The following is a 16,338-nucleotide window of genomic DNA, read 5'->3' on the forward strand; positions in this document are numbered from 1 at the left end:
ACCATTCCATGCCATTATCTGCCGCCTTTACACTTAAACATTTTTGATAATTATGGTAACAATAACTATGCTCGAATTTACGAAATGCGAGAAATAAAATCGATGGTTCTCGAGTTCTCTTAAAAAATCTACTGAGTTTCCAAACTTTTTTAGAATTTATTGGGAGGTTATTTTAATTCATCAATTTGATATCTTTGTGATTAATTTTTCTTTCATTCAACAGATATGATTTCGGTCTTTTTTTTAAAGTTTAGTTGTATAGACTGCGTTCCTTTTGCCTTGTACAATATCCAAGAAAGAAAAAGAAATTGACGTTAGACGTACATACCTACTTACATAGCAGTGTCACCATAGTGTCACCCATAGATTACCGTAAAATGGGGCGATTAGGGACAAATTCCAACTTTATGAGCAATTTTAAGGTAGTTGTTGATGTATATAATGCTATATCAGGATCAAAATGATTGAGTCTTGGGGGCATCTTTGTTGTCTAATTTAAAATTATGTAACTAGCATTCCAGTTTAAGCAAAAAATGCAAAAATAGGTGTAATCCCTATTTACCCGAAAATTGCGGTTAATTGGGACGAAATGAGAAATTTGCTAGGGTTGGCACTACTTTTATTTTTATATATAGTTTTAATTTATTTATTTATTTAGTTGCACCAACTAAGTGATCATCAATAAAAAAAATTGAAAAACTGACAAAAGTACATGGCAGACATCACCTCAATTATAGGTGCAATCGACAGTGCATTAACAACAAATATATATATTTAAACATGTATAGTGGGCTTTCTTAGAAACGGTTTATATTTCTCCGTTATGGGTAAGTACTAGGGGCTGATATTTCTATCTGGGTTAAGAGATTAGGTGTGTCGGCTATTCCATGGATTAATCAGATGAATACCCCCACTCTGAACAAATATTAAATATTTTATTATGTATTACTTAGACATTTTTGTCCACCTTGAGATTTCATTGATCTTGTTACATGTCTCTGCAAAATCTACTTACTTATATTAAATTGCTTTTCTATTTCAACTAAAGACTTATTCCCAATTTCGCTTCGAATAATCCAGGTTTTATCAACAAATTTAAAAAATATTGTTATAACTACATAGACAACCCTACAAACCTGTACCTATTTATACTTAGGTCGTTTCCATTTCACGTATTCTCATCCCAATTGACCCCTTTTTCGTTGTTATTTGTACCTAAGACATCCCTAATATCCCCAAAAACAACAGATTTGTACATGTATTTTTATTTAATCAAATACATTAAAACCAATAACAACTGAGACTTACCTTTAATATATATGCTGGTTCAAACACTAAATAACGTTTATAAATCATAGTCGTCTTCTATTATTATCAAATAAATAAAAGAGAGCAAAGTTTCTAGCACTAAAATAATTACCACCACAGGAAGTTAATTTGAAACGCGATTTTTTATAAGTTAGCAGCTATTATCATGCATATTCAGAGTTGTTTTATGAACTTTCAACATTCTACTATTAAACTACAAAAAATGGAGGATTTTGCAACGAATATAAAACTTATATTGAGCGTCGAAAGATTTTCCCGGTTTTTTCCCGATTCGCCTCTCAATCCCTAATCGCCCCATTTTACCGGTATACACTTAATATGTGTCACCAGTTGATGTGATTAACAGATATATAGGAATCGACTTTTGGACCTCGTACTCGTAATTGTCTTCAAAGTACTTCAAAACTTCAAACGGCTTGAATACAATGACAGTTGCTGAGGATTGTTTGTTTTAGTGTTACATAGGTACTAGCTTATTTATTGTTTGCGGTCTCGCTAGGTCGGAAAAGGTAAATCAACTTTTATACTATAAATAGGTATAGGTGACTACACAAGTACAGATACATCTCAATAAATAAAAGTGATAATAATATGTAACTTTTATTTGTGACTAAATAAAATAATAGATATATAGTAATATTTTACGCAGGTTAATTTTACTTCGTGAATGATAGTCAAATTAGTCAAACTTTGGTGATCACAATAGTCAGTGGCTTTAGGTTGTGTTTACCAAATTTATTGTTTTATTCTTTGGGTGTTTTTTACTTGTAGTCTATTATGTCGGAGATCATTTATGCCTTATGTTCATATTGTTGGCGATGTTACAACTAAGACAAGCATTGTGGGAATAACTAGCATCATATGGCTGCTTCCCCTGGTGTTGTGTCCATAGGCGAAGGTTGGAGGGCAAATAAACCTTTTCTAAAACGTTGTAAGAACTATAGTTGTTATCAGTGATTTATTCAAGATTATGTCTATAGTACTTTGATTGAGGGATTAGTGAAACTGATAGGAGTATAATATAGGAATATTGTAGTTTCTTGTACTTTGAACACTGCTAAGTAAGTAGAAGTAGAATTTTTAGAACATTCTGAAAATACTCCTATTTGTTTAATATTATTTGTATGGGTATGATTTTTGTTGTAAATGTAGATTTTATACAGAGAACATGTTGGAAGGTTCTATTTGAGGGGACTGCTCTCTGGATGTAAGAGGCTATTTTAAAAATATTGATATCATGGTTAATATATTACAAACACTACACTATTACACATTTACAATATTTTATAACCCTAGGATGTTTCACTGTCTGTGTCTAGAAGATTCAATGAACTTCATTTCTGTCAATCATCTGTTTTAATTGAAATAAACATTCCAATATTAGAAAACTGTTACTTCACATTTGACAAGTGTTGCCTGCCATTACTTACATATTCAAACTCCAACAGCACATAAATTAAAATTGGTATTAAAAGCAGACCTATTAATTAGAATTTATTTTTTTACTTTTTGTAAATTGAATGAACTAACTATGAAGGAAATGCAATGATTTTATTGCTTACAAAGGCAAAGTCTCTTTATAGTAAACATATATTTTTTTTTAGAAATCACTAGTCATGAGTGAGAGACCACAGCCCTTAAGGGCTATAAACAAGTTTTTTGATGGAAAGGAGCCATGGCAAATTGTATCAATGACAGCTTCTTCTTTATTAGCCATAGTTTGGGTTCACAGTTTATACAATGCAAGAGAAAGTAAGTACTCAGACACAAATTCCAAGTTGCTTTTGATATATTATATGCTTGGCATCATAAACTTATTTGGCATTATAAAATTGAAAAGCACAACGAGTTTTGCTGGTGTTGATGACAAAGGTAAAACTAAAACATTACCACCAGTAATTATACAAATTACAATTTTGCTGCTTTAACTTTTATTATACTGTGTTATTTCTTTACTGTGGAAGTCGATCAGGAACATTTGTTAAGTACATCATTCACTAGAAAAATTGGTACCTGCTGAACTACTGTTGCATTGCTTGATATGAATGCAACAAGTGTATTAATTATCCTTTTAGGCTATGTCAACCTCAAAATGTAGAACCACATTTATGATACACATTTATTTATGTTAATAGAATAAATTTTATATAATATTGAAATATTTATGTGCAGGTGTGACAGTCCGCCTTCGAAAACAGTTTTTCAGGTGGCTACGTCAAGTTCCAATGGTAAGGAAGAAGATAGAACAAAAAATGGCCGAGATAAAGAAAGATTTCCATACAGATGTAGAAAAGAGACTCGCAGGAGTCACAATTAGAAGAGAATTGCCTGAACAAGGTTTGGATCCTGAACAGATATCGCAAGAAGTCAGAGATCATCTGAATTTAGGTATGTTTATATTTTTCTTTAACATAACATTTTACATTTTATTTCATTAATTATTTTAATTTACACAAACCCTCCAGAGTAGTTCAACGGTGTGACATATCCTTGAAATGAGGTTTGAAAGCAGTTCACTTGTTGCACAGGTGCATCAGCAACATTAATGATTACGATCTTTTGATCAGTTTTGACAATTCAAGAGGTCTGACTCTTGTGTTTTACCTATAAAACATTTTGGGATTTTAGGGGCTTATGATTGGAAGAATGGTGCAGTATCTGGTGCAGTCTACCACTTGTGTGAAGACATCAGTCGTGTGGCTTGCGAGGCTTATACCTTGACTGCCTACACCAATCCACTGCACTCAGATGTCTTCCCAGGAATTAACAAAATGGAGGCGGAGATTGTGCAGATGGCTATTAACTTATTCAATGGTGATGAGGAGTGTTGTGGGACAGTAGGTGTATTATGCTCTTATGTAATTAAGACATTTGCAGAAGAAGCAAATTAACACAATTGTTTTTAAATAACTTAAGACACTTAATCAGTGGTTAAGGTGTGGCTTATAGGGCTTTCAAATAAATCATATTTTATGGTAATTGACATTAATTTATTGTCTTTTAGATCTGGTAACTGCCTAAGACTAAATGGTATATGAGTGTGTGCAAAAAAGTATAACGTTATGCAGGTAGTGGATTTTTTTTACTAACAGAGTCACCTTTCTTTATTTGCAATGTTTGAGAACCACCTTGTAAATACCGTTTGTTTTGAAGTATGCTGTGATCCAAATAAGGCTATGTAATGAGTCATATCTTGAGTCATACTTGGCACTAGTTGATTCAAGGTGACTCCGTCGCAGTCATTAGTGTTTTTTCCATTCCGCACATCATTAATGTAATTAACAATGCTTATCTTCATTATTTGTCATAGTAACTAATAATCTATTATATACGCATCACATATTAACGTTTGCAATTAAGTATTAGATTTTTTATTGAAATATTTAAATTGTTCAGTTGAGATATATTTATTACTTTGATCTGATCTAGTTGTCTTCGGGGACCTCATAGGAGGTTCGGCCCCAAGCCCGAAAAAAAAATTTGTTGTCTTAGAAATTGTTTGAAATAATTACTTGATTTCCTTATTTTCATTGCACCTATTGCCAAATACAATAATATGAAGAAAAAAAAGGCCACATTATACATTATCACCATGTCCAAGTTTCAGTTGGATTGGTATATGAGTTATCATGCTCTTTAGATTTGGAACACTTTATCACTTTGCAGACATAGGCTGCCTGTATTTTGGATTAGAGCAAGCTAGGTAGAAGAGAGATTACTATGAATGGTAGCAGCCGTAGAAGATGGAGGGAGTTACCCTAGTCTGCATTGCAATATCTTCTAGCTTCTAAATATGTAAAACGTCCCTAATAATTCAGTGGATTTTCATTTAATAGTAGTAGTATTAGTAATGTTAAGGATCTCTAAATCCCCCTCCAAACAAGTTTTTATTTTCGCCCACTACCGAGCTTCACTTCATCGAGCGATCGCGAACGCATATACATCTTTAACGATGACATTATCTACTACAATATTCAACCTCATTATTATTTGTTCTTCAGTTTTTATCTTTTAATAAACCTGTAAATACGAGCCAAATCGTTTCATTGAAGAGAACAACAAGACATCCAGCAAGGAACAAGTAATAATAATAGTATTTTTAGACAATCTTGTGGGATGTAGATAGTGAAAGGTTTTTAAGACTTATCTATATATTAACATGTGAAGCAAAAACTTTGTATCCCTTTTTACGAATATTGCGCGGACGGAGGAGTATGAAATTTCCCACACTTATAGAGAATATAGAGAAGGAGTGCAGAATGTAAATTTTTATTTTTTTATTTTACATTAATAATACATTAAATCCATGAAAAAACTTTACAGACACTGCCATGTATTTGACACAAATACATAATTATATATTAATATACTCTTTGTTTATTGTCAAATATTTGTTATTGCATAAAGTCTGTGGTCAAATTAAAAATAGATTAATATTGTTTATTTTTAATATTATTTGTCTATAGTGTGGTCTTGATGAAATCTGTAAATAAAGAAGTATAATAAGTAGTATAGTAAAGTATAATAAGTCTTTGACAATAGAATCATAATAGTGTACAAACATATAATTTCAATTAATTATAATCGAATTTCGACTACTCGGGATGACTAGTTTAAATAATTTAGTATGATTATTCCTAGGTAACTACAGGTGGCACAGAATCCATAATAATGGCGTGCAAGGCCTTCAGGGACCTCGCCTACAGCAAAGGCATAAGCAACCCACAGATAATCGTGCCATCAACTGCCCATTCTGCTTTCGACAAGGCGGCTCAGTACTTAGGCCTGTTTGTTGTGACCATACCGGTGGACCCGGTGACGCTATGTGTCGATGTCGATAAGGTCAGCGATGCTATTGGAAGACGAACGTGCTTGGTGAGTTCTTGAACTCCTTTTTTTTTTTTTTTTTTTTTTTTTTTTTTTTTTTTTTTTTTTTTTTTTTTTTTTTTTTTTTTTTTTTTTTTTTTTTTTTTATTGCTTAGATGGGTTGACGAGCTCACAGCCCACCCGGTGTTAAGTGATTACTGGAGCCCATAGACATCTACAACGTAGACGCGCCACCCACCTTAAGATACAAGTTCTAAAGTCTCAGTACAGTTACAACGGCTGCCCCACCCTTCCAACCGAAACGCATTACTGCTTCACGGCAGAAACAGGCAGGGCGGTGGGTACCTACCCGCGCGGACTCACAAGTGGTCCTACCACCAGTAATATTGTTATGAGAGTAGCATATCTATATCTATACTAATATATAAATCTACAGTGGTTTTGACGGATGTTTCGTTATAACTATTGAACCATGCATCAGATTGACTTGAAACTTGGTATCCATGTAGAAAATACATGTACTTATGGATAGGCTAATATTTATATGAGTGTTGTACTCCCTACATCAGTTGTGGGGGCTATAATGATGAGAATCTTGGTGGAGGTGAGAAATAATAATGTTAATTTTAAATGCCAGCTAGTAATATATAAAGATACAGTGGTTTTGACGGATGTTCCGTTATAACTACTGAACCATGCACCGATTGACTTGAAACTTGGTATCCATGTAGAAAATACTTGTACTAAATGGATAAGCTAATATTTATATGAGTGTTGGACTCTCTAATAATAATGACAATAAATAGTAATGTTAATGTTTATGTTAATGTAATGTTTTGAAGTCGTCGTGGCCTAAAGGATAAGACGTCCGGTGCATTCGTTGTTGCGATGCAACGGTGTTCGAATCCCGCAGGCGGGTACCAATTTTTCTAATGAAATACGTACTTAACAAATGTTCACGATTGACTTCCACGGTGAAGGAATAACATCGTGTAATAAAAGTCAAAAACCCGCAAAAATTATAATTTGCGTAATAACTGGTGGTAGGACCTCTAGTGAGTCCGCACGGGTAGGTACCACCGCCCTGCCTATTTCTGCCGTGAAGCAGTAATGCGTTTCGGTTTGAAATGTACCGTATGTTCCATGGGGAGTGCTCTGAGGAATTGTTCGAGATGATACCAGCATCTCGTTTTTACCATCGCACCGCCCGCCACCGGAGTAGAGTTCATCCATACTACCTGGAGCCACTGCGATCATCCACAGTGCGTTTCCAGAGATCTTTTTTGCCACGTACCATCCGGCTATGGAATGAGCTCCCCTCCACGGTGTTTCCCGAGCGCTATGACATGTCCTTCTTCAAACGAGGCTTGTGGAGAGTATTAAGCGGTAGGCAGCGGTTTGGCTCTGCCCCTGGCATTGCTGAAGTCCATGGGCGACGGTAACCACTCACCATCAGGTGGGCCGTATGCCCGTCTGCCTACAAAGGCAGGGTGGGGTAGCCGCTGTAAGTATACTGAGACCTTAGAACGTATATTTCAAGATGGGTGGCGCATTTACGTTGTAGATGTCTATGGGCTCCAGTAACCACTTAACACCAGGTGGGCTGTGAGCTCGTCCACCCATGTAAGCAATAAAAAATAAAAAAAATTTTAAATGCCAAGCTAAGCGGGCGAGTGCGGCTAGTTATTAATAAGTCTGAATTTTAGTGGGTGTAGTAATTTTTGTTCCAAACTGTCTTTCATTCACAATGCCTTGATTTCTGTGTGAGTTGCTCTGTATATTTAGAAGTTCTTTCTATTGTTCAGAGTATGGAGAATAGATAAATTCATGGTGGTATTACCGGAGCGCAAATTAGTTCCAAATGTGAGTGCCACCATCCACTTAGGACCTAATAACGGTTGTCATGCTCTTGTAAGTGATGGTGGTATCTAACTGTGAGAAGGTTTGGCCAGTCACCGTGCGCTTGAGTAGGGACATACGTAGGGTAAATCGATATTTATTCAAAACAGAAGTGTGGGATTAAAGCTTCAAGCATATTGTATAATGGCTTTTTTAGGCAGATGATAATATTGTTACGCGCTGGGTTTCGAGATAAATAAAATTCTACCGGAGTACAACTTAAAACTGTATTCAACACTTAGAACATTTAAACACTTCACAAACACTTTAAAACACTCAACAAACACCTCAAAACTCTCAATTCGCTTGTTCCGCTTCGCTTCAGGTCATCCGTTCGCTGTTTCGCTCCGAGTAGTTCCGATTACTGACCTGCTTGCTATCTCTACAACGCTTTTATAGCCGATACCTCATCCCTAGAATTATCGAGAATATTCCACACATCTCTAGTAGTAGTTTCCGCTATCTGACAATAGATGGCGTTGTACTTTTCGAGTGTTCTAGGTACTACTAGATCCTTCGATATTCGTTCGACTATTCGGCGATAGATGGCGTTACTCTTACCGGCGTAAAAAATATGGACTACCTGATGGTGAATGGTAACGTCGCATATGAGCGTCAGTAATCTATTTATTTATTTGGGAAACAAACAGTACAATACAAACATATAAGATTTTAAAAATATAGCTAAAACAATAACCAAATATGTTTCCACAATCAAAATCACATATATGTAGAAAGTGAACAGAGAAGAGAAATTTAGAAATTTAAGTTACAAAAAAACAAAAGCAACACAATACCCACATATTATTTTGTACATCAATTTACACTATAAGACTATAATAATCATCGGACTAAATCTTCTATAAATATTTTAAAATAGCTTTTCTAATGTCGGAGTCACAGGCATTTGTAGATAGAATAGGTGACTAAGTGCGGGGTGGTTCATCAGATCGTGGGGTCGGCTCCGAACTACCCGTACGGCACGATGGACGACATCGGCGCGTTGTCTGCGCTGGCGGCGCGCGCGGGGGTGCCGCTGCACGTGGACGCGTGCCTGGGCGGGCTGGTGGCGGGCTTCATGCCGGCCGCCGGACACCCCGTGCCGCCCTTCGACTTCCGCCTGCCCGGAGTCGCCAGCATCTCCGCCGACACGCACAAGGTACGTCCCTACGCAGTTAGAGAATCCGACAGCTGGTGTTAAGTTCTTTTTTTATTTATTGCTTAGATGGGTGGATGAGCTCACATCCCACCTGGCTTCAAGTGGTTACTGGAGCCCATAGACATCTACGACGTAAATGCGCCACCCACCTTGAGATATAAGTTCTAAGATCTCAGTATAGTTACGACAGTTGCCCCACCCTTCAAACCGAAACGCATTACTGCTTCACGGCAGAAATAGGCAGGGCGGTGGTACCTACCCGCGCGGACTCACAGGAGGTCCTACTACTAGTAATTACGCAAATTATAATTTTGCGGGCTTGATTTTTGTTATTATTTTTATAAGTGGCTACAGGAACTCACAGCCGTGAATGTCGTGAGAGATATGAGGTTTAACTCTCAATGTAACAACTGCATAACGGACTCGCGAAGACTAGGAAAACGCCCGTAATAATCCAATTCTGGAACCTCGTTCAGAGTTCACGATGTCTTTGTTAAAATTTTACAATATTGTTTTGCCACCACTCATTGTTCCTGCTGTTTTGATTTAGAAATGTGGCGACAAGCGTTTCATTAATTTTCATACTTCTCGCAAGCAAAGTATGTGCAGTAGACAAATACTTAATGACGGGCACATAACAACTTATTAATTCACAGCGACTTAAGACATTGAACCGACGGCGCTGGCGCACACAGCGCGCCACGAGTTTATAAAACCCGAGCTAGTCATCTCGATACAGGGAAAAAAACATTTATTCTAAAGACCCAAAGGATCTAAATGAGACCATAGAAATCAGGACGTTTGTGAGTTCGGGCCAGAGAATATACAGTAAATTAAATATACATATACAGTAAATTAAACCCGCAAAATTATAATTTGCGTAATTACTGGTGGTAGGACCTCTTGTGAGTCCGCACGGGTAGGTACCACCGTCCTGCCTATTTCTGCTGTGAAGCAGTAATCCGTGGAGCAGCCGTCGTAACTATACTGAGACCTTAGAACTTATATCTCAAGGAGGGTGGCGCATTTACGTTGTAGTTGTCTATGGGCTCCAGTAACCACTTAACACCAGGTGGGCTGTGAGCTCGTCCACCCATCTAAGTAAAAAAAAAAAAAAAAATTGGTTGTCTGTATAGTCGGTTTACTGACGATAGTTAAACGTGACAACGTCATAAGAAAATACTGATGGAATGGTTTCATTTTTCAAAATTTTTTAATTTTTATTTGCGGGGCGAGGTTTAACGCCAATTGTGCCTCTTTGTCGCTCGTTGCGCGCTCTCGCTTGCACTTCAAGCCTTAAATGGAACGCCTCAGAGCGAGGTAACGCCGCATGAGTCATGTTTTTTCGTGCGTGCAGCCGGCTCCATCGAGCTATAAGACGTTGTCACGTAAAAAAAAAATTAGAAATGAGAAAATAGAATTTGTTTTCAGTACGGGTACGCCCCGAAGGGCACGTCGGTGATCCTGTACCGGCGTGCGGAGTACCGGCACTGCCAGTACACCGTCACCACGGAGTGGCCGGGCGGCGTGTACGGCTCGCCCACCGTCAACGGTAAGCCAAAGCGAACTGTAAAGGAAACCATTGGTTCACATCGCGCCTTGCAATGAAAATCGACTCCGATTTGTTTTCTAGTTTTTTAATACATAATATTCAGTAAAATGATTTTTTTTGACAGCAATTTTCGTGTTGTCTCATAGTTATAGTTAGTTATAGTACCAACCGGCTTTGGAATGAGCTCCCCTCCACGGTGTTATACGAGCGCTATAGCATGTCCTTCTTCAAACGAGGCTTGTGGAGAGTATTAAGCGGTAAGCAGCGGCGCCGGCTTGGTTCTGCCCCTGGCATTGCTGAAGTCCATGGGCGACGGTAACCACTCACTATCAGGTGGACCGTATGCTCGTCTGCTTACAAGAGCGATAAAAAAAAAAAAAAATTAGATCTGACGACTTACCGAGAATCGTTCCGCAACCATGCCCGAAAGTCCTGGCCGAGAATGAGTATTACCAGCAGAATCAGTCCATCTATCCATCACATGCAGAAAGTCATAGGCCACTGTCACTATCTTCCAGATTTTTATATGAAAAGGAAAACTTTACACACTATTTAAAATCTGTGTGCGTGCAGACGCGGTGACAGCGGCTGCGACGTAACAAAATCTGTTTTTGTTTTTCCGCACTAAAAGGCAGATGGTGGCGCTAGTGTCGCGTCGAAGAACCATTTTTCAAAGAAAATTTTGTTACAACACGAATTTGACTTCCGGGATTCGATTATTACAAGTTTTTAGTCAAATGTGTAAATAGTTTATTGTAAATTGTTATATTTTCATGTAGTCTATCTTATATTGTATTTATTTTTCACATGTGTATATAAGTATATATTTTTATGTAAGTTTATCAAGATATAGCACCGTCTAGTTCGCTTATTCCTCTGCCTGTAAGTTTGCCTGGAAGAGATAGGTTTTAGCGATAAAACCGCCAATTTATGTCAAATACTATTATATGTTTTATATGCTTCTTTGTACATGTTGGGTTAAATAAAGAGTTATATTATTATTATTATTGTTAATCGTTTTCCAAAAGAAAGTCACATGAGAGGTCGCACTGGCCCCCATGTGTCCCCCAGCCGACCCCCCGGGTTGTTTAGGGGATTTGCCCTTCAGTTCTGGCTGCGTTCACATGTGCGATGTTGACATTGCAGGCAGCCGAGCCGGCGGGCTGATCGCGGCGTGCTGGGCCACCATGATGTTCGTGGGCAGACAGAGATACATTCAGATGACGAAGGAGGTGGTGGACACGGCGAGATACATCGAAAATGAGTGAGTTCGATTTGTTACGTTATAACTAAACTACGAATAGGTGTTTGTTCAGCGCCGTGGTGCGCCCCACCCCCGTCCTGGTGCGGTCCCCTCGTGTGACCCCCCTGGTGAGGCCGCTGCCCTCCCATTTCGAAGTGCGTTGCGGACCGTACTGTGGTGCCTGGAACTGGGGACCGTCTTACTAATACTAATAACTAATAACATTAATCGGGGTCAGAAACCGTTTATCAAAAAAACCAACAGTAAAATTAGACAGAAGGTCAATAGGTCATATATTTTTTACTGTAACACTAAAGTATGAATGATCATATTCAAAATATTTCGATTTGCTTTCACAGTGTAATTTAAAAGTTGTATAATATTTTCAATAATTTCCCTGAGGAGATTCATAACACAAAGCTCGACTTAGGTGGCCTCACTCCTTATAAATTGTTGAAGCTTTGTGAGCCCGGTGCACGAGCACATGAGCTCATCGATTTATTGGCAATGGCGTTTTATTATAAATAAAATTACAACGACCAAACATTTTCATTTTTAGATTACGCAAGATAGACGGCATCTTCATATTCGGCAAGCCCGCCACCACCGTCATCGCGTTCGGCTCCCAGCGGTTCGACATCTTCCAGCTGGCCGACCTGCTGCACAAGCGCGGCTGGGCGCTCAACGCGCTGCAGTTCCCGTCCGGGTAGGTCCCCGCCCTACGCCGCACCCCGCACCCCCGCACCCCCGCACCCCCACACCCCCGCGCTAACCGTGCCGTGACATTGCAGGGTGCACCTGTGCGTGACGCACGCGCACACGTGCGACGGCGTGGCGGCGCGCTTCGTGGCGGACGTGGCGGCCGCCGCGCGCACCTGCCTCACCGACGCCGCGGCGCCAGTGCACGGCAAGGTACGCCCCCCCCGCGGCCCCCACGCGGCCCCCCCCCCGGCCCCCACGCGGCCTTTAGAACATCAATCTGACGATTAGTAGTAGTTCGGTCCTCAAGCAGGTCAAGATAAAGGGGACCGAGTAATAACTTTGTACGGTTTGTACATGCCTAACGCAGTGCGTTGATGCGCCGTGCGTCGACATTGTGGTGTTAGGTTATTTTATTGCATTCTTATATAGCAGTGCGCTTAGCAACACGGACTCGTTAACACGCTACCATTTGTACTCAATCTGTCCTTAATTAACATAATAAAGGTGCTCAAACAACATACTCTTTTGGAACTCTACAAACATTCCCCTTGTCCCCAACAAACTTTAATTGTACTTTGAAATCGGACGAGCACTAAAAGTGTACCAATAATATATGCCATAAAACTGAGCCTTAGGACTCATGTCTCAAGGCTGGACGCGATATTTACGTCGTTAATGTCTACGGACTTCGTTAACTACTCAACAACAGGCAGTAGGCTCGTCCACCACAAAATTCCCTAAACCAGTTGTACAATAGCAGTAAGAGCAAGTACATGAATGTGTGTTCCAGATGGCGATATACGGCGTGGCGCAGGAGATATCGGACCGCAGCCTCGTGTCCGACATCACGAAGCACTTCATAGACTCCATGTACTACCTGCCCAAGGGCGACCCGCAGTAGCGCGCCGGGACACGTCGATTGTATTCCATTCCAAACGGCTTAGAAAATTGTAGATACGTTTGAGGTGGAGGAGTGGGTCACTAATCAAGTAATTAAATAAACAGAGAGTGAACGAAAAGCCATAAAAGTTAGTCGTTTTTATAGTAATTTTTGTTCTAACGCTTATATTTAAGATCGTCGTGTTGACATGTCACTGACAGCCACTGACGAGTCGGGGTCCGCCATAGTGACGAGACCCCCCACACACAGCGCAGGCGCCGCACTACGTACTGAGTACTTGTGCTCTGTGCGACTACAGGGAAACCAGACAATGAGAATACCTTGAGCCATGTTTGGTTCACGACTAGACACACCCGCCCTAGTTCACATCTTCCCTCCGAGTGACCTGCGTCTAACTATTTTTTATAGATACGTAATAGAGTACGTAATTTTATCTAATTATGGTCTGAGGGAATTCTCGCTTTGACCGGGGACTCCCCTGTTTTATTTTAAATCAAATTCTTAATCAATTCGTTGTTTTATTTAAAATTAAATTATAAATCGATTTTTTTTTGTACGTGCATTATGTCATGAACCATATTGGTTAATTGGCTAAGTCATCACGAGAGACCGAAGGTGCCATATTGTACAAAGTACATTTGAACAGTTGTTAACTGTCGTTATATTTAATATGCACTTATTTCTATCAACACTTGTGTTAGAGGGTAGAGTGTAAAGGGGATTATCTGAGTTAAAAGGTTTTTCTACAACTAATTAAAATGACGTCACTGTACCCACTGCATCCCTCAAGCCGAAACGCATTACTGCTTCGCGGCCGAAATAGGTAGGGTGGTGGTAACTACCGCGGACTCACAAGGCGTCCTACCACCGGTAAAAAATTAATAATTTAGTAATTCTCCTAAAAGCTGTAATCTAGAATCTATAAACTGGCAAGAAAAAAAATACAAGCGCAGGGAAATGGAGATTTAGTTAATTATTATAATACAAGAGGTGTATAAGGTACTTCACTTTATTTAGATCAGCTAATTTCAGATCGTACATTACTTTCTGATGTATTTTAGTTGAGATCTACATAGGAACCAATTTTTTTTTAAATTGATTTTATGACCTGTTAACTAAGACCTTTAAGTCATGTCTTATTTTAATTGATATTCTTATTTTTATGAAAAATGATAATATGGAGTGAAATGAAGATGATTAATTTGAGACATTAATCAACTGGGATGAAATTAAATGAAATGAGATGAGATGATGTGGGATGAAATATAATCTCAGTAAAATGGTGGTCATATACTGAGGTTTTTTCAGTGGACTTTTTGGAGGATACCGAAAAGTTACGTCCAGCGGCTTTGTTTTATTTTCCCGCCTTTGTGCACTTTCACAGATATTAAACAGTTAATAAACCACCGTTATTTCACATTTAAACCTGAAGCAACACTAAATAGACAAAATAAAACTAATCACACAACTTCACTCCTCGCGTTCCCGCCAAAAAGTCCGGAACCAAATGAGATTATCCTCCCGCTCTGTTCTACATAGCGACAAATTCACTTTCTTAATACGTAAATGACAAGCACAGTTTTATTATAAAGAAAAAAAAACGTATTTTTTCTCCTACCTACGCCGAAAGTTCGAGTTTTCCTCCCGCTGTACAGGGAAGAAAGTGTGACTTTTTCTCCCTGGGTACTGACAAGTGCGCATGCGCGTTAGTGTCTACGTCTGCTCTCACGCACCTAAAATTCTCCGCCATTGTTGTGCTCGGGTAATTTGCAATATTGTGTTTAGTGTAAAAGTGAAATAAACAAGAGGCAATAAAGTTTAATAGTGAAGTATTAAACAAAGATGAGTTCATCAGACAGTTCTTATTCAATTAGTTTATTTAAAAATTAAAAAACAGTTAAATTGGTATTTTTTTCAAATAAGGGGGGCTCCGCCCCCCCCTACCCCCGGCCAGGGCTTCTCCCCTGGACCCCGGCTCGGTACTCCACAAACTTTCGGCCTGGTAGGAGAAAAAATAGTATGTGGACCGTGGTGCACAATGTACTATAACTTGTACAGTTATCTTGAATTATATGCTCTAACATGGTTTATGTATATTATTCAACATTTATTGTATGTACTTAATTGAATTATAGATTGTATATTTGTATATTTTTATGAAAATTTTTGTAATCGTTCGATGAAGTTCAATTTTCGTTCCACTCGCACCTCGTGCGTTTGGCGAACGTGTAAGCAAGACAAATATATTATGTTTTCAATAAATGTTTTATATTAGAAACCAGTGCATCATTGCAGTCAGAATATATTAAAAACGTTTCAACTACTAATTCGGTTTTTCATTTATTAATCGAATGCAAATTGTTTTGTTTATAAGCTAGTCCGTTCATGGACATCACACCCTGAACCGTCTGTCTAGAGAAATAAAGTCGAAGTTTCAATCGTAAAATGAATCTAAACTTGGATATAATTATGGTCGAATTTCAATGCAATCGTCCAAATTCATTTTATACGGCCATTAGCATATTAGAAATTACAACAACTTATTGAGCCTTTTTTTTATTGTTCAGATGGGTGGACGAGCTCACGGCCCACCTGGTGTTAAGTGGTTACCATAAACATCTACAACGTAAATGCCGCCACCCACCTTGAGATAATAATTCTAAGGTCTCAGTATAGTTACAACGGCGGCCCCACCCTTCAAACCGAAACGCATTACTGCTTCACGG

The 16,338-nt window shown here is 38.7% G+C and overlaps 1 protein-coding gene across 5 annotated transcripts; it reads left to right on the forward strand.

The window, feature by feature from the left end:
* Positions 1-1,648: 1,648 nt before the first annotated feature.
* Positions 1,649-15,939, forward strand: LOC101743812 (sphingosine-1-phosphate lyase). 5 transcript variants are annotated; one of them, XM_038012765.2, is made up of 11 exons: positions 1,649-1,838; positions 2,934-3,081; positions 3,502-3,717; positions 3,958-4,166; positions 5,971-6,204; positions 9,005-9,214; positions 10,646-10,766; positions 11,913-12,030; positions 12,569-12,715; positions 12,801-12,921; positions 13,502-15,939. In XM_038012765.2, the coding sequence occupies exons 2-11, from the start codon at positions 2,946-2,948 to the stop codon at positions 13,610-13,612; spliced, it is 1,623 nt and encodes a 540-aa protein (XP_037868693.1). In that variant the 5' UTR covers positions 1,649-1,838; positions 2,934-2,945; the 3' UTR covers positions 13,613-15,939. The 5 variants fall into 5 exon arrangements, with proteins under 5 accessions (XP_037868693.1, XP_037868695.1, XP_037868697.1 ...); XM_038012767.2 differs by lacking the exon at positions 1,649-1,838 and adding an exon at positions 2,016-2,260; XM_038012769.2 differs by lacking the exon at positions 1,649-1,838 and adding an exon at positions 2,016-2,048.
* Positions 15,940-16,338: the final 399 nt, after the last annotated feature.

This window comes from Bombyx mori, chromosome 9 (assembly GCF_030269925.1).
Source record: "Bombyx mori chromosome 9, ASM3026992v2".
In the NCBI taxonomy this organism is placed as follows: domain Eukaryota; kingdom Metazoa; phylum Arthropoda; class Insecta; order Lepidoptera; family Bombycidae; genus Bombyx; species Bombyx mori.